The sequence below is a fragment of the Myotis yumanensis genome, unplaced genomic scaffold (genome assembly GCF_028538775.1).
Source record: "Myotis yumanensis isolate MYYU_CA2020_CCGP unplaced genomic scaffold, mMyoYum1.0.hap1 SCAF_7, whole genome shotgun sequence".
NCBI classification, from domain to species: domain Eukaryota; kingdom Metazoa; phylum Chordata; class Mammalia; order Chiroptera; family Vespertilionidae; genus Myotis; species Myotis yumanensis.
In genome coordinates this window covers 18105091-18124926 of record NW_027223758.1, presented here as the reverse complement: position 1 = coordinate 18124926, position 19836 = coordinate 18105091, and the positions used below count along the sequence as shown (strand labels likewise).

The following is a 19836-nucleotide window of genomic DNA, read 5'->3' as shown; positions in this document are numbered from 1 at the left end:
CACAAAGCTGGTGAGTGTTTAAGTCCTTCTGAAAATAACCTTGTGAAATTTTCCTCAAACCATGTCCAGTTTTTATAAATGGAAAAAGCAATTTTATATACCTGATCTAAGTTTCTAAAATATAAAAGAGCCTTGGGGAAAGTTCTTCATGTGCTACATAAGACATTCAAGAGAAGTACTTCCTCTCTCATATATTTTAAATCCACTTCTCCTAAAAGATATTATATCTATTGCCTTGCAAATGCAATTAGACTTCAATCTATTGTAAATAAATGATAGATATTTGATTTCTGAAGAAATCACTCGAGTGTTTAAAACCCAAATTAATTAATTTTATTTTCACACCTAGTTGAAAAATCCATGTGAAAGGTCTAAATGTTTTGGCTCTCTTTCCCTGGGTTCATTCATAGAGGAGAGCACACAAATTCACTTACAACCTCTTCCCAGGCACCAGTTCTTACAGTGGAGGCCTCACCTCAGCAAAAGGGCCCGGTTCTCCGGCAGCTAGAGCCCGGCTGTTGTCCACACTGAGTTTTGCCAAGGACTTCAGGTAAATACCACAGGAGCCACAGAATCGGGCAGATGGGTGATTGTTGGCCCCACATTTGAGGCAAACAGAGAAGCAGGTAGCGACGACAGGCTAGAGGACAGAAAATATTTTTATAATTTCATTTATATTAGGGTCATACTTTTCCCATATAAATTATTTCCATACCAGTCATCAAAATAACACATGCCCATACCCTCCATCCTTGCAATTCTACCTTTTAGAATAACTGTGTATTTTACCCTATGGATGGACAAGTACACAAAGAAGTGTATTCAAGACCATTCCCTGAAGGATTGTGATTTTAGAGAAAATAACTAGAAACAACCTAAATGTCCAGCAATAGAGGATGGCCTAACTATATCATGGTACATACAGACAGTGGAATATTATGAAATTGCTGAAAAGAATGAGGAGGTTACTAACTAGATGTATTGCTAGGTGCAATATCTCTAAACTACCACCAGTTTACTTACTAATGCATTGAATGGCTGAAATAACAGCTCACATACTGGGTAACAAAGATTGCTTCTAGGGAGAGGAGCTGTGGGACAGGGATGAGAAGAAAGACTAACCCTTCACTAAATCTTTTGTATTATTTACATGAAACACTCAGATAAATAATTTTGAGTGCTTTATTTAAAAGGTAAGCAGACAATTCATAAAAGAAAAAATATCAATAGTCAACAAATGAGTGAAAAAGTTTAATCTCAAAGAAATACAAATTAAAACAGCAATGAGAGACCATTCTCAATTTAAGAGAATTAATCATCCTGGTCTCCAGATTCTTAGGTGCTAGGACCCAAATCCCAAGGTGTGATTTCAGCAAGGTCGTGGAAGAGGGGGAGCCTGGCTCTTTCTAGGGTCGGGGTGAGGGGCTCTGCACCAAGAAGCTCAGTGTTAAAATACCCACCGTGGCTCCACACCAGTCACAGAAGAAAGCACCCGGGCGGTTCTGGCGACCGCATTTGGAGCAGGAAATGGTCTCCCCTTTCAGAGTGGGCGCGGGACCAGCTTTATCTCCACTGCACATGGACTAGTGAACACAACGGCATTAACAGGCAGATTAATACTATCTTCTCCAATCCCCCTCCCACAGAAAAGAAAAAATCAACACCAGACCCGGAAATAAGGTATTTCTGCCCAAAAGAGAAAAACTATCCTAAGCTTCACCAATTAATAAATTTGTACAAAGAGCATGCATTCCTTCACAGAGAGTTGATGAAACTGCTGCCTTACACAACTTAATATTCTTCGGTATCTTTAATACCAGAGGTAGCAAGCCTACTGTTGATTTACTATACCAACATTAACAAAGAAAGAGTGTAAGGACAGCTGAGCTACCTAAGGTGTCACCATTGAAGTTTATCTTCTATCATTTGGGGTTCTGGTTTCGATCTGGAAATGTGAATTTATTTTCCACTCCTGACACATGTAAAGAATTACTTTGGGAAGGGAGATAGAATTGTTCCATAAGAATTTCTGACACTTTGATAGGTAGACCTATATTAGAATCTTTGCTCCTACTACTTACTTACATTGCCTAGTAAAAGGTTTTCTCATCAAACAACTAAGGATGATATTCTTCATCATTGCTACATAGTTACCTACTACATGCAGGCACTGTTCTGCACACTGCCCCTAATACCCTCACATCAGTTCGCACAACAGACCTGTGAGGTGGATGCCATAATCATCTCTGTTTTACAGAAAGGGAAACTGATACACAGATAGGGTAAGACCTAAGATTTGAACCCAGGCCCTGACTTTACCCATGACTCCACAAACCCTTTTCAATACAACAGCTTTCTCACAGGTCTGTAGGGGGATCCCCGATGACTAATGAAAATTAATTATGTAAGAACAGTTAGCACAGGGTCAAGCTCCCTAGGTCAGCTTCCTCCCCTTCACATCTTTCTTTCCACTAGATCCTGATTTCTTTAAGGAAAAGGACTACCATTTCACATTTTTTCCCTACCAGCATAGTGCCTGGTACCTTAGCACATGGGAGTCATTTAACTAGTTACTAAATGAAGGAATAAATCAATGAATAATTGATTTAATCAATAACTAAACATGGTATGGTCATACCTTCCATGTATATTACTACTAAGAATGCATATACTAGGGAAAATGCTTTCTAAGGGCAATTTTTCCTCAAACATCATTATTTCAGTTAACTTTATTTGCCCAGCTCTATCCTGTTTTACTTCGGGGACTGTTCTGTTATCCTAAAACAGACAGAGGCCACAGAAGCCCCCAACATCCAGAGACTGAGCAGGAAGATCTGCTTTGTGTACACTGACCCTCAGCCCATTTCGGTGAAGTAGAGGGAGATGCCTTGGGATAAATCGAAATAGAAACCCTTTGCACACTTTTGCTTCAGACTTAAGTTTCAATTTATCCTGTTAAAAGAGGGTTTTGATAAAACTTGCCAACCTGGGTTTCTAAATATAAAGCCTTCAGATCTTTTGCTTAAATACATCTACTATTTAAGTGAATTTTAAAAATATATGTTTTTATTTATTTTAGAGAGGGAGGGAGGAAGGGAAAAGAGAGAGAAAAATATCAATATGAGAGAAAAATATGTATCATGCCCTGGAATCGAACTGGTGATCCTTTTGGTAAATGGGACCAAGATCAACCAACCCAGCCACACCAACCAGGACAAGTGAATTTTTAAAAATATAACACTGCTTTAAAAAAGAAAAGTAATCTTACCACATTCAAATTAATGGTGCTAAACAAAGAAAAGGTATACAGCTATCAGATTGGACATGCACTGTTACTTTAATGGCACTTCAATGATAAATACTATTGTGACATCGAAACCCTGATATACTATTCAAATAGAAATACAACTTTGAAAACAAACTCAATTTTGTAATTGTTCATGAAATAGTTTTGTTGATAAGTGAGACCCAGAAACAACTTCATCACTGACAAATCAATTTACTTTACTATTTATGATTTTTTAAAAATATATTTTATTGATTTTTTACAGAGAGGAAGGGAGAGAGATAGAGAGTTAGAAACATCGATGAGAGAGAAACATCGATCAGCTGCCTCCTGCACATCTCCCACTGGGGATGTGCCCGCAACCCAGGTACATGCCCTTAACCGGAATCGAACCTGGGACCCTTCAGTCCGCAGGCCGACGCTCTATCCACTGAGCCAAACCGGTTTCGGCTTACTTTACTATTTATATAAGAAGTCTAAGATGCCTGAGAAAATAAATTTTTGTTTGGCAATTTACTTCAATCTATCTGCAAGATCACCCCAAGAATTCCAAAGAACTAGTTCTCTTTGTTCATGCTTTTCCAATCTCACTATTTTTCTCTCTGGTGCCTTGAAAAATTATAAAGTACAATTTCATGATGGGAGAGTGACATACAGTCTGAAGACAAGTTAATTTAGAGAGATAAACAAATAGCAGTTAACAAAATCCTACCCTAAAATTACATCTGATTTGATTTGGGAATAGGTGGGTTTTCTTATTAAATTTGTCAGCTCATTAGCATGTTTTTAGTCTCAGTTCTGAAAACACACACACACACACACACACATTATAAAGTCATCTTTGAAAAAAACTATAGATTTTCCTTCTGGTAATGATGGAGTAAGACCATGCCAAATGACTCCACACAGAAAAGAACTCTAAAATCTGCTCTTAATGCAAATATAGGCACTGGAGAATCAACAGAAGCAGATAGACTCTTGCAGCAAGTACCTACAGGAGGGAAGGGGATTATACAAAGTTAGTTTCCGTTTAGCCTGGTTCTAGGAACAGTCCACATAGCGCATGTAAAAAGGTAGGAAATGTATTTCTGGGTAGGAAAACCAAAAGACTGAAGCAGAGTAATATCTGGCTACTGAAGAGGTAGGGGGCTCTCAGAAAGAAGACAGAGAAGAGATCCCCAAATTCTGTGTATTCACATCTCTTACTGACCTGTGAACACACATGCACAGAACACTCAATGCAGCTCAGCTAAAGATGAAATATATAAAGAAAGACCAAACGTTCTGCTCCCCTCTCTCTCTTTCCCAAATAAAGCATATTTATTGGATTTTTAGTATCTTGAGTAATTTTAAATTGTATCTAGCGTTATACATGTTAAGTTGTGGTTCTTTTGGATTCTATTACTATTCTCTGATAAAAAGTGTTTGGTTTGTTCTTGTTCTTGTTTGTTTTGTTTTTATTTAGCAGACAATTATACACTGAGTGGCCAGATTATTATGAACGGCCAGATTATTATGACTACCCCATCGGTACTTCATTGACACTTCCAAAAGTACTGGAATATTGAAAACTTCCTAAGCAAATACTCTCAAGATTTTATTATTATTATTATTTGCATAACTAATTCACTTCGTTGTACTGATGGGGTGGTCATAATAATCTGGCCAGTCATAATAATCTGGCCACTCAGTGTATATATAGCTGCCTGATAATACCAAGTTTTGGTGAGGATGTAGAGAAACTGGAACCCCCGTATTTTGCTGGTAGAAATGCAAAATAGTGTGGCAATTTTGGAAAAAAGTATGGCAATATCTTACAAAATTAAACATGAACTTAGGTAGTATCCAGGAATCTTACTCCTCAGCATTTACCCAAGAGAAATGAAAACTACGTCTACACAAAATTTTGTACGTAAATGTTCACAGCAGTATTATTTATAATAGCCTGACACCAGAAATGAACACAAGTGCCCATTATTTGGTTAATAGTTGTATTATATCCATTCTGTGGAATAGTACTCAATGATCAAAGTTATTAATACATACAACAACATGAATGAACCTCAAAAACATTGTGCTAAGTCAAGAAAATAAAATACAAAAAAATTACATACTTCTGTAAAAGGTGAAACTACAGTGTCAAAAGCGATCAGAATTTTCTGGGGGTAGTGATTAGAGGAGCTCAAATGAAAGGGGCATGAGAAAACTTTTTAGGGTAATGAAATTGTTGTATATCTTCATTGTGGTAGTTTAAATGATTATGTATAATTACTGACATTTACTAACCTGTATAATTAAAGTGAGTGAGTTATATTGAATATAAATTATGCCTCAATAAAAATTGTAACAAAAAGAGTTCCTTCAAATCAACTAATCTTATATTGTCAGTAATTAGACACAACCTTAAAAGACATCTTGTTCAACTCCCCTGTTATGGGGTTAACAAGTGTCTCCTCCAAAGAGATATGTTGGAGCCCTAACCCCCAGTACTTCAGAATATGCACTTATTTGAACATAGGGTCTTTATAGAGGTAATCAAGTTAATATGAGGTCATTATGGTGGTCCAAAAGAGAAGTTTGGACACAGAGACAGACACACAGAGGCAAGAAAATGTGAAGACACACAGCGAGAAGATGGCCATGTGGCTGAAGTGATTCGTGCACCGGCCAAGGGAAGCTTGACGCTAGGAAGGAGGCATGAACAGTACCTTCCCTAGAGCTTCAGAGGAAGTGTGGTGCTGCCAACACCTTGATTTTGGACTTCTGTCCTCCAGAAACGTGAGATGATAAATTTCTGTTGTTTTAAGCCACTCAGTTTGTGGTGCTTTGTTTTAGCAACCCCAGAAAAACCAACACACCCCCATTTGATACTAACCATACTGGCCACAGTAATCATCACCCATTTGTCCAGTTTCCCAAAGAATGTCTCTGACGTGAAAACAAATCCCCCAAAGTGTCAAGTTTTTCCCTTCTAAGTTGGCTAGGAAATAGAGACTTCTTTTAGTATTGTTAGGCCAGGGCAAGAGTCACCTGGAAGTAATTTTTAAAGCCTCATCTTCTCAGAAATATTTTATAAACATAAAACAGATCATCTAAACTGAACCCATTCGCTCTACTTAACTTGCATACACTCCTATTCCTTCATCTTAAACGCTCGAAATACGCTGGTAGGAAACCCAGAAGTGGGTGCGGGCAGTGTTCTCAATTTCAAAAAATAGCATGGTACAGTTAAATAAAGACATACCTGACTATAAATCAAAATGAATGGATCTATTAACCAATGGCTGCTGCCAGCCTTCCATGCAAAGTTAGTAAATAAAATGGTAAGAAATTGTAGATTTTATTGAATCCCCATGAAGACTTTGAAAACAATTTTGTATTGGTAAATATATAAAGTTCTCTTCACATTTGGAAACATTGCTTTCTGTTTACCATGAGAGGCTTTTTTGTTGCTGTTCTCTCTCCCTCCTCCCACCTCCTTCCTGCTCTGCAGATTATATTTATTCATTATCATTAACACTGAATCTTAGCAGCCACTAAATATAGGACAGGCACATGCAATCAACCTACCTCCTTTGATGAAGGCAGGGTGCTCTCACAGGTGAGGCAGTATTTCAGGTAAGGATGATTCCCTGTGCCACAGGTGCGACAGATTACCTTCTCCTTGAAAACAGAAAATAAAAAATTCGTGTTCCTCTGAGCAAAAAACTGTGCAAACAGAGGCATGAAGCCACTTTAAGAACAAGATTAAAAGTCAACATTAATTGCAATGTTCAAGTTTAAATATATGAAGTAAAAAGTTGTCTAAGTTAGCTGTAGTGCAATTTGTCTTCTAAATCCATGTTCAGGGAACACATTTCTATGTATTCCTTTTTTTCTTAGTTTTTTTTTCTCTCTCTCTTTTTCTTTTTTTCCTCAGTCCCTCCATCACCCCCTGATAGCTGTCCGCATGCTCTCTATGACTGTCACTATTCTGCTTGTTAGTTCATTTTGGTCATTAGATCCCACACTTTAATTATGTTAATTCTTCCTATCCATGAACACAGTATATGCTTCCACTTATTTGTATTTTCTTCAATTTTTTTCTTCAGTGTCTTATAATTTTCCAAGTACAGATCTTTTGCATCCTTAAATTTATTCCTAGGTATTTTATTCTTTTTGAAACAATTGTGAATGGAATTTTTTTCTTAGTTTCCCTTTCTGATACTTCATTATTGGTATATAAAAAGCCAACTGATTTCTAGATATTTATTTTGTATTCTGCTACTTTCCTGAATTCATTTATCCATTCTAGAATTTTTTTGGTGGAATCTTTAGGGTTTTCTATGTACTGCATCATGACATCTGCAAATAATGACAGTTTTACTTCCTCCTTTCCAATTTGGATGCCTTTTACTTCTTTTTCTTGTCTGATTGCTAGGGCTAGTATTGTATTGGTAAATATATAAAGTTCTCTCCACATTTAGAAACATTGCTTTCTGTTTACCATGAGAGGCTTGGTAATAAGAGTGGTGAAAGCAGACATCCCTGTCTTGTTCCTATTCTTAAGGGAAATGCTTTTAGTTTTTGCCTATTAAGTCCAATGTTGGCTGTGGGTTTGTCATAAATGGTCTTTATTATATTGAGGTATGATGCCTCTATTCCCGCTTTGCTGAGAGTTTTTTGTTTGTTTTTTTGTTAATCCTCACCCAAGGATATTTTTCCATTGATTTTTAGGGAGAGTAGAAGAGGAAAAGACAGAAACATCGATGTAGAGAAACACATCGATTAGTTGCCTTTTGCAACTAGCCCCAACCAGGGCCCAAGGCAGGGAGGAGCCTGCAACCAAGGTATATGCCCTTGACCGGAATCAAACCCAGGGCCCTTTGGTCTGCAGGCCGATGCTCTATCCACTGAGCTGAACCAGCTAGGACTTGCTGAGAGATTTTATCATTAATGGCTGCTGGATATGTATTCTTCTTAACATGATAGATCCCATTGATAAATTAAACTTTTGGACAACATGCCTTTCCAAAAATTCGAGTAGATTTTGTTCACAGATATTGGCTTATCACTTGTTAGCCAATTCCATCAACTGAAGAAAAACAATTAATTGTCCAAACATTACTTTCCATATATTTCATTCATGTTTTTACAAAATCGAATTTCATTACCTTCAAGTGGAAGCCGGCCGGTGGTTGCATCTGCAGAGCAAGAGGAGCCTCACATACCACACAGAAGGAAGTGTTCATGGGCACCATGCTTCCACATTCTGCACACAAGCCCAACTGGGCAAAGAAAGAGGTCAAGTTTGTCATGGGATGCAAAAACTGAAGGTATAAGTAGATCATAGAATGTAAGATTTAATTTGCTTTTGTAAAAACATTTTTTTAGTAATTACCTCTATTCTTATTTTTTCATATGAAGATTAAAACCATGTTTATTTTAGAAAACAGAGATATAAAAGAAAGGAAGAAAGAAAGAAAGAAAGAAAGAAAGAAAGGAAGGAAGGAAGGAAGGAAGGAAGGAAGGAAGGAAGGAAGGAAGAAAGAAAAAACATCCTCCAGCACAATACAGTGAGGAGGTTGATAAATCCTCTCTCCAAAAAAGCAATTAAAAAGTTGGTAAAATTGTTAAAAACAACCATTTCGGACTCAGAACATCAACCAAAGACTGACAACAGACTGAAAAGTACTTAAACTTCAAACAAGAACACTACAAGTCTGCATGGTCCTTGCATGGGGCCACTCCTATCCCCGTCTAGCTTTATCGGCATGGTAGCTCCAGCAGGGCAAGGCAGGCTGTGAAAACCACAGGCTTTGTAACTAGGGTGAACAGGACTCACTTGATTTGGAGCCCTTCTAAGGTTACAATCTCAGTGGCAAGCAAAGAGGATGGGTCAGTGGCTCCACTATTTTGAGATTGTGGTTCTGTTTAGGGCAATCAATGAACCAGCAAGTAGCCAGGAATTTAACAGGTAGTTTGAGGAAGTAAGTCAACTATAAGGGAACAGTCAAGGTGTTGGTAAGGCCACGCTCTCTCTGAAGCTCTAGGGAAGGCACCATTCCACGCCTCTCTCCTAGCTCTGGTAGCCTCAAGCTTCCCTTGGCCTGTGGATGTATCACTCCAGTCAGCTCTGCACATACCTTTAGTTGACTAGAGGCTGTGTGCATGTGCAGCATAAACCAGAGTGGGTCCATGCCACCCACTCATCCCTGTCTGTACATGGAGATACAATAGAGCTCAGCATAAAGTAAAAGCTGGGGCAGATTTGAAAACAGCCTGAAGATGGAATGCTCTACCACATACCTTTAGTTGACCGGAGGCTGTGTGCATGGCCAGAAATTGTGCTCAGATACCTCGATCCAGTAAGGCTTCCACTCTCTACTCATATATCTATTTATGACCATCTTTTATCCTTAGTGTCTACCTTTTTTAAATGGTCATTTTCACATTCATTGTCATTTCACAGATCCTTTTATTTCCCCCCAAAAAACAAAAATATCAAGGAATAAAGGATGAATGTGTTTTGGTGCAGGTATTAATTTTTAGTAAGCCAACTATATTTTCTAACTAAATGCAAACTTAGTAGTAAGATAATATGAATTATTATCTATACTTGGCTAAAACTTTTAAATTTAGATATACTAATCTATCTTTAGCCTATATAAACAGCTTCTTTGGACAAAATGATGTATTTTATGACTATATATAGGCTGGTAATTAATACATCTGATTTATTTCTAGAATATAATTCCTTATTATACCCAGATTGTGAACAGAAATATCACATAAGTAGGAAATTAATATTTAACCATTTATGCATCATTGAAACAATAAGATTTCACTCTTTTTGAGCCTGTGCTTCTACAAGGTCACACACCAAAAAAAAAATTTTTTAAGTGGCATTGCAAGCAAGTTTTTTCATTCCTAAGTAAGGAGTCAGACAGTAAGAGTTTAACCTGCCAGTAATATTTTCAACAAGTATTTATGTTTGTGGTTTGTGCCAGGTACTATTCTACTGCTGCAAATAAAGATCAGATAACCCAATGAAAGAAACTTTTAAGGACTCTGCTGCTCACCTGAGCTCCTTCTGAGGGTGAGAGACGACAACCAAATACAGGTGGAACAGGAAAGCCACAATCTTGACAGAAGCGAACCAAGGGATCAGATGGGCGAAGGGCGAGGCACTGGGCACACCTACAACAGAAGAGGTTCCTGATTGGTCATGTACTGATGGGTTCACATTAAGAAGTCAGGTGAAAATCTAAGTGTTCAAGAATCTTTAAAAATAAAAAAAGTAAAATACTCTCATAGACTATGGAACAAGTTCTCTAGTCATTTTATTACAAAGTGGACTCAAGCTGGAACCACTGGTACCCTTCACCTACAGGCCATCTCACTTCCTGAATGCAGCTGAAGTTAGCAGCAGCCTAGAAGCCACTTCTTGTGGGGTTCTGACTTGTCCTATCACATTGGATTGGCACTGGATTTGTGAGGATAAGCCAAGGGAATTCTAGTAATGTCTACATTGCACTTTTCTAACTTTCTACCTGAGCAGTGAGCCCAGTCTGTGTGACTCTCTGGAGGGTCACTGTCAGTTAAGCTCTGCCTTTGTCTCCACTCACCTGGTTAGAGTTCCAAGGCCCTGCCCCAGCAATATCTGTCCCAGTTTCCTAGGCAGATGTATCCCATCATTTAGCCCTCACCAACCTACCTGGGTTCTGAATATCAGCCAAAGTGAGAGCATTGACAAAATTCAGCATTCTTTTATTATTAAAAGCATTGAATAAACTAGGAACAAAAGAAAACATCCTCAATATGCTAAAGATCACATACAAACACCCCAGAGCTAACATCATACTCAGTGGTGGATGACTGAAAGCTTTACCCCTAAGACCCACATTCACTGTTTCTATTCAACATAGTATTAGAAGTTCTATACAGAGCAATTAGGCAAGAAAAAAATAAATAAAAGGCATTCAAACTAGAAAGAAAGAAGTAAAATTATCTCTGTTCATGGATGATAGGATCTTATATGTAGAAAACCCTAGAGAGTACACCTAATAAGAAAATTTAGAAAAGTGGTAGGATAAAAAAATCAACACACAAATATCTGTTGTATTCCTATGAACAATTTGAAAAGGAAATTAAGAAAACAATTCTATTTATAATAGTATCAGGAAGAATAAAATATTTAGGAATCAATTTAACTAAGAAGGTAAAAGACTTGTACAATGAAAGCTATAAAACTTCTCAGAAAGAAATTTTAAAATGACATAAATAAAAGGATAGACATCCTGTATTCATGAATCAGAAGACTTACTATTAAGATGAAAATACTAACTAAAGCAATGTATAGATTCAATGCAATCCCTATCAAATTCTCAATGACTTTTTTTGCAGAAAGAAAACTCATCCTAAATTCATACGGAATCTCAAGCACCCTCAATAGTCAATATAGTCTTTAAAAAGAACAACAAAGTTGGATGACTCACACTTCCTGATTTCAAAATTTACTACAAAGCTAACTAATACATGAAGTATTGTTCTAACAGAAGAACAAACATATGGACAAGTGGAATAGAATAGAGGGCCCAGAAATACCCAGTATACCTTTGCATGGATGGTCAAATGATATCTGGTGAGGGTCTGAACACCATTCAATGGGGAAAGGACAGTCTTTCTGACAAAGGTGCTACGAAAACTGGATATCCACATGCAAAAGAATGAAATTGGAACCCTACTTACAACATATACAAAAACTAACCCAAAGTGGATCAAAGATCTGAATGTCAGAGGTATATCTATAAACCTCTTAGAAGAACCCATAAAGGACAAGCTTCATGACACTAGATTTGGCAATGATTTCTTAGATATGCCATCCGAAGCATAGGCAGCAAAAGAAGAAATACATGCCCGGCTGGCATGGCTCAGTGATTGAGCATCGACCTATGAACCAGGAAGTCACTGTTCAATTTCCAGTCAGGGTACATGCCCAGATTGTGGGCTTGATCCCCAGTGTAAGGCGTGCAGGAGTCAGCCAATCAATGATTCTCTCTCATCATTGATGTTTCTCTCTCTCTCTCCTTCTCACTTCCTCTCTGAAATCAATAAAAATATTTAAAATTTTTTAAATTTAACTTAAAAAAACCTTTTGTGTATCAAAGGACACTAACAAGGGAGTGAAAAGACAACCTACAAATGGGAGAAAATATTTCCAAATAAAATATCTGATAAAGGATTAATGTCCAGAGTATATAAAGAACTCCTAAACTTAAAACTCAAACAACCTATTAGAAAATGCGCAAAAGACTTGAATAGACATTTCTCCCAAGAAAATATACAAATATCCAAGAAACACATGAAAAAAAGCTCAATATTACTTGCCATTCTGGAAATGTAAATCAAAACCACAATGAAATACCACTTTATACTCATTAGAATGACTATTATCAGAAAAATAAAAAATGAGTACCAGTGAGAGTCTGAAAAATTGAAACCCTTGTACATTTCTAATGAAAACGTGAAATGATGCAGCTGTTGTAGAAAACTGTTTGGAAGTTCCTCAAAAAGTTAAACATAGAATTGCTATATAACCCACTCTTAGTCAAATACCCAAATGAATTGAGAGCAAGGATTCAAAACAGATACTTGTGCATCAATGTTCATAACAGCATTATTCAAATAGACAAAAGGTGGAAATGATTCTATCTATTAACAGATAAATGGATTAACAAACTGTGATATATACACACAATGAAATATTATTTATCTTTAACTAGAGGCTCAATGCACGAACTCGTGCAAGGGGCTCGGCCCTCGCAGCCCCAGCTGCCTCATTGGCTGTCCCACCCACTGGTTGTTCCAGAAGGCCGTTCCAGAAGGTCGTTCTGCCATCTGGCCTATTTAGCATATTAGCTCTTTATTACATAGGATAAGAAATTAAATTCTGATACATCCATGATAACATGGATGAACCTCGAAAATATTATGCTAAGTGAAATCAGACACAAAAGAACAAATGTTATCTGATTCCACCTACGTGAGGTAAGTAGAATAGACAAAGTCATAAAATCAAAAAGTAGAACAGAGGTTACCAGAGACTGGAGAGAGGGAGTAATGAGAAGTTATTGTTTAATGGGAACGAGGTTCTGTTTAGAATGACAAAATAGTTCTGGAATGGATAGTGAAGATAGTTGCACAACTTTGTAAATGTACTTAATGCCATGAAATTTTACACTTAAAATGCTTAAAATGCTAAATTTTATTTATGTATATTTAAGCACAATAAAAAGTATAAAGGACCACAAAAATCATTATCTATATAATAAAAGCCTAAGCGACCATTATGGCGGAACGATTAGAACGACTGGTCGCTATGATGCGCATTGACCATCAGGGGGCAGACGCTCAATGCAGGAACTGCCCCCTGGTGGTCAGTGTACTCCCACAGGGGGAGGACCACTCAGCCAGAAGCCAGGCTCACAGCTGGCAAGCACAGCAGCGGTGGCAGGAGCCTCTCCCACCTCCACGGCAGTGCTAAGGAGCAGCGAGCCAAGCAGCAAGGAGCAGTGAACAGGCGGGCAGTAAGGAGCAAAGGGTCCCAGACATCCCCCAAGAGGTCCCAGACTGTGAGAGGGCGCAGACAGGCTGAGGGACCCCATCCCCAGTGCACGACTTTCATGCAACAGGCCTCTAGCATAAAATAAAAGTAATAATGTATTATGGGTTCAGAATATTTGTAAAAATAAAATGTATGACAATAGCACAAAAGCTATTGATATTCAGTTATTGGAAATATACTGTCATAAGGTTCTTATGCTATATATTAAGTATTATAATATTACTTGAAGGTAAACTATGATAAGTTTAAAAAGTACACATACTATAAACTCTAGAGCAACCACTAAAAAAAGTTATTGCTAATAAACCAACAAAGGAGATAAAATGGAATCATAAAACATACCAATTAATCCAAAAGAAGGCAGAAAAAAAGGCAACAAATAAAAAATAAGATAAACAGAAAACAAATAGCATGATGGCTGATTTAAATTCAAACATATCAATAAGTAAAATAAATAGGCTCTCAACATCTCAATTAAAATGCAGGGTTACCAGATATAATTTTTAACAAAGCAAGACCTAAAACACCAAAAGATACATCATGCAAACATCTTGAGAAAAAAAGAGTGGCACCAGAACAGGCATACACAGAAATAAATCCATGCCTTTATGGTCAATTAATATTTGACAAAAGAAGCAAGAAGATACAATGGGGTAAAGAGAGTCTTTTTAATAAATGGTGTTGGAAAAATTAGACAGATACATACATACAAATGAAAGTAGACCACCAACTTACACCATACACAAGAATAAACTCCAAATGGATAAAAGACTTAAATGTAAGTCACGAAACCATAAAAATCCTAGAACAAAACATAGGCAGTAAAATCTCAGACATCTTTCATAGTAATATTTTTGCTGATATGTTTCCTAGGGCAAGGGAAATACAAGAAAAAAATAAACAAATGGGACTTACATAGAACTAGAAAGCTTCTGCATAGCAAAAGAAACCATCAATAAAATGAAAAGGGAACCCACAATAAGGGAGAAGATATTAGCCAATGATATATCTGATAAGGGGTTAATTTCCAAAATATATAAAGAACTTATACAACTTAACACCAGGAAGGCAAACAATCCAATTAAAAAAAGGGAAAGGATCTAACTAGACACTTCTCCAAAGAGGACACACAGATGGCCAATAGATATATGAAAAATGTTCAATGTCACTAATCATCTGAGAGATGCAAATTAAAACTACAATGAGATATACCTCACACCTGTTAGAATGGCTACCATCAATAAATCAACAAACAACAAAGTGCTGGTGAGGATGTGGAGAAAAGGGAACCCTGGTTGGTGGGAATGCAGACTGGTGCGGCCACTGTGGAAAATAGCATGGAGTTTTCTCAAAAAATTAAAAATCGAACTGCCTGTTGACCCTGTATCCCATTTCTGAGAATATATCTTAAGAATTTTGAAACACCAATTCAAAAGAATATATGCACTCCTGTGTTCACAGCAGCCTTATCTACAATAGCCAAGATCTGGAAACAGCGTAAATGCCCATCGGTAGATGAGTGGATAAAAAAGTTGTGGTACATTTACACAATGGAATAGTATGTGGCTGTAAAAAAGAAGGAACTCTTACCCTTTGTGACAGCATGGATGGACCTGGAGATTATTATGCTGAGTGAAATAAGCCAGTCAGAGAAAGACAAATACTATATGATCTCACTTATATGTAGAATCTAATGAACAAAATAAACTGATGAACAAAAGAGAAACAGAGGCATGGATACATGGAATAGACTGATAGCTATCAGGGGTAAGGAGGAAGGGGGTACTGAATGAAAGAAGGTGAAGGGATTAGCCAAAGAATATATATGCATAACCCATAAACTACACAACAGTGGGGTGATGGCCAGGCAGGCAAAGGGGTGGGGGTGGGGGTGGGGAATGGAAACATCTATAATCGTGTCTACCATAAAAAGAAAAAAATGTTTAATATATGCAAAACATGGACAAATCGCAAAATAATTAGGCTGAGTTAAAGAAGCTGGCAAAAAAGAAGAGTACATACAGAAACATTCTAGTTACATATGGAATGAAATGCAAACTAAGCTACAGTGACAAGACGCAGATCAACAGTTGCCTGGGGATAAGGAGAGGCACAAGAGAGAAATTTCAAAAGGGTACACACTTTTGGAGGTAATAGATTTGTTTATTTTCTTACTGTGGTGATAGTTTCAGAGTTATATTCATATGTCAATTGTACTCATTAAATAAATGCAGTTTATTGTATGCCAATTATGCCTTTAACATCTGTAAAAATTTAATAAAACACAGTTAGGGGTAGGCAAACACCATTATGTTCCATCCTTAAATTCTTTTTGACCATAATGTGTCGTAGAAGGACTTAAGAAACAGTAAAGGGAATGAGATTACTTACTTGAGAAAGTCTGTCTCCCTTTGAATTCTCATGATCTCTGTGGCTGTCAAACTCGGATGGCCAGTTATGTGCGCAAAACTAGGGAACTAAAATTAAGAATATAACAGAATCTTGGTAAAAGCTGTGATATAGCAAAATTTCACTACAAATTGTAATATTTTGTCTTACATCCAGCATCCACCCTTTAAAAATCAAGATTGGGAAAGTCATAGTTAATGATTATCCCAGTACACACCATTAAAAAATTAAAGTGCTAGTCATAATCATATATGTAGATTACATTAAAAAGATAAGTTTAGGCCTGGACGGTGTGGCTCAGAGTGGTTAGAGTGTGGGCCCCGCACACTGAAGGGTCGGGGGTTCAATTCTTGGTCAAGGGCATGTACCTGGCTTGCAGGTTCATCCCCAGCTCTGGTTGGGATGCATGTGGGAGGCAACCAATTCATGTATCTCCCTCACATTGATGTTTCTCTCTCTCTCTCTCTCTCTCTCTCTTTCTCTCTCTCTCTCTCTCCCCCCTTCTCTTTCCCCCAGCCCCTTTTCTCCCTCCTTCTTTCTCTAAAAAAATCAATGGAAAAAATATCCTTGGGTGAGGATTAACAAAAACAAACAAACAAAAACACAAAAAACCATAAGTTTACAAGAAAAGATATCTGAATTTACCATCAGACAGACCCGATTTCAGTATTTAAACCTAAGTTGGCTCTATTTTCTCAAAGATTATATCCCTAGGAAACTCAAAAGGACACACCTAAAAGAATAAATGCAGCAACTTTCTGCTGTTATCCACAAACATTTAACTCACTTTGACATACTCATTTAAGCATTCACTTTGTACCAGGTTACTGTGCTTGATGCCAGGAGGGGACTAGGATAGATACTATAGCACATAGCCTATCCTGGGACTCAGGTGGTTTTATGTGATCTGTATGTTCGAGTGGTAGGAGAATGGGACAGAAAGAAGTTTGGAGAAGGAACATGAAGGAAAGAAGCTAACAATTATTGAGGGTCTGACAGTAGTAAAATGTGCCTGGCCATTTTTGTAGCCATTTTCTCCTTGACACTTCACAATGACCTTATGACTTGAGTACTATTATCCCCGTTTTATTTTATTCTCATAAAATTTTCTTTTGATAATTTCAAACTTACAGAAAAGTTGCAAGGATTATACAAATAACTCCTGTATAACCAGTATGACCAACTGTTCATGTTAACATTTTACCCAAGTGTGCGCACACGCTCTCTCTCTCTCTCTCTCTTTCTACCATGGAAAATAAACTGCAGTCATGATGCCCTGTCTCTAAATACTTCAGTGTGCATTTCCTATGAACAAGGATGCCCTCTTACTCAACAGAATTATCAAAACCAAAAAAATTAACAGTGACATAATACTATTATCTAACCCACAGATCTTTATTTAAATTTTATTAATTGTGCCAATGTCTTCACAACTATATTTTTCCTGGTGTAAGATTCAGTCTAGTATCATACTTTCATTCAGTTGTCATGTCTCTTTTGTCTCCTTTAATTTGGAATAGTTTCTCAGTCTGTCGTGTGTTTTTTGTTTTAATAAATATTTATTGATTTCAGAGAAGAAGGGAGAGGGAGATAGAAACATCAATGATGAATCATTGATTGGCTGCCTCCTGCATGCCCCCTATTAGGGACTGAGCCTGCATCATGATGGATAAAGACAGACTGAGGCCGTAGCTGGTTTGGTTCGGTGGACAGAGCAACCTGCGGACTGAAGGGTCTGGGTTCGATTCTGGTCAAGGGCACATGCTCGGGTTGTGAGCTTGATCCCTAGAAAACAGAGTGGGTGGGGAGAAGAAAGAACCCAGGGGTTCTGGCTGAGGCACACCACGGCACTAGAAATTGGAAGTGAAGGAAAGGGCTTAACCTTGAGATAAGGACAGTTAGTCTTCCAGGCCAGTGATTCTCCAACTGGACTGATCATCAAAGTCCTCCATGGAATCCATCCAGACTTATGAAATCAGATTATTTAGAAGGATTTCAGGAGGAATAGCTGAGAATCTATACTAATAAAAGGGTAATATGCTAATTAGGATGGACGTCTTCTGGACATCCTTCCAGATGTCCTTACGGACAAAGCCACAGTGGCTGCCTGAGGCTCAGGCAAGCCGCGGATGGCAGCTGCCGCTGCCAGGGCAGGCCCGAGGCTCAGGCAAGCCATGCATGGTGGCTGCCGCTGCAAGGGCCTGAGGCTCAGGCAATGAGGGCCAGGCCGAGGCTCAGGCAGCCACAGTAGCCAGCAGTGGCTGCAGCAGAGGCATGATGGGGGCGTTGCCTTCCCCTGATCAGCCCGGTCGCCTCCCCCAGAGGGAGGCCAGACTGCGGCTTCTGCCCAGGGGGAGCGGGCCTAAGCCATAAGTAGGACATCCCCTGGGGGCTCCCAGACTGTGAGAGGGGGCAGGCTGGGCTAAGGGACCCCCCCACCCAGTGCACAAATTTTCATGCACCAGGCCTCTAGTCTGTATATATAAATATATATAGTTTCCGCCAGATGTTCCTGATGTTCAACCAGGTTTGGAAAACATGCTTTTTAGCCACACACTGGGGATTTAGCCTGCAACCTGGGCATATGCCCTGACTGGAAATCTAACCAGTCATAGGTCGACGCTCAACCACTGAGCCACGCCGGCTGGGGAGAAAACATGCTTTTTAATTTTATACTTGACTAGAGGCCCAGTGCATGAATTCATGCACCAGTAGCATCCCTCAGCCTGGCCTACGGGATTGGGCTAAAACTGGCTCTCTGACATCCCCTGAGGGGTCCTGGATTGTGAAAGGGTGCAGGCCAGGCCCAGGAACCCCACCGGAGCATGATCAGGGCTGGGGAGAGACATGGAAGGTTGCAAGCTAACCTACCAGTCGGAGCGTCTGCCCCCTAGTGGTCAGTGCACATCATAGCGACTGGTCAATCAGTCAACTGCCTGCCCCCTGGTGGTCAGTGCACACCATAGCGAGCAGTTGAGTGGCATATCATTAGCATATTATGCTTTGATTGGTTGAACAAATGACCAGACAACTGGACACTTAGCATATTAGGCTTTTATTATATAGGACTAGAGGCCCGGTGCACAAAATTCATGCACGGGGGTAGGGGGGTGGTCCCTCAGCCCAGCCTGCACCCTCTCACAATCTGGGACCACTGTGGGATCGGGCCTAAACCGGCAGTCGGACATCCCTCTTACAATCCAGGACCGCTGGCTCCTAACCGCTTGCCTGCCTGCCTGCCTGCCTGTCTGTCTGATCACCCCTAACCATTCTGCCTGCCTGCCTAATCACCCCTAACCACTCATCTGCCTTCCTGATCACCCGTAACCGCCTCTGCCTGCCTGATCGCCCCTAACCACTCACCTGCCTGCCTGATCACCCCTAACTGCCTCTGCCTGCCTGCCTGATCACCTCTAACCGCTCACCTGCTTGCCTGATCACCCCTAACCACTCTGCCTGCCTGCCTGATTGCCCCTAACCACTCGCCTGCCTGCCTGATCGCCCCTAATCACTCTGACTGCCTGGCTGATTGCCC

General features: G+C 39.0%; 1 protein-coding gene across 4 annotated transcripts in view; it reads right to left on the bottom strand.

Annotated features, from left to right (window-relative positions):
* The window catches only part of DZANK1 (double zinc ribbon and ankyrin repeat domains 1), a 60704-nt gene that overhangs the window by 24705 nt on the left and 16163 nt on the right, over window positions 1–19836 (bottom strand). For all 4 annotated transcript variants that reach the window (XM_070419860.1, XM_070419861.1, XM_070419859.1 and 1 more), the window contains 6 exons: window positions 16284–16369; window positions 10348–10465; window positions 8440–8553; window positions 6857–6949; window positions 1461–1583; window positions 476–640 (listed from right to left, as the gene is read on the bottom strand). In XM_070419860.1, the coding sequence (XP_070275961.1) occupies window positions 476–640; window positions 1461–1583; window positions 6857–6949; window positions 8440–8553; window positions 10348–10465; window positions 16284–16369 (699 nt within the window). The remainder of the gene's footprint in view (window positions 1–475; window positions 641–1460; window positions 1584–6856; window positions 6950–8439; window positions 8554–10347; window positions 10466–16283; window positions 16370–19836) is intronic.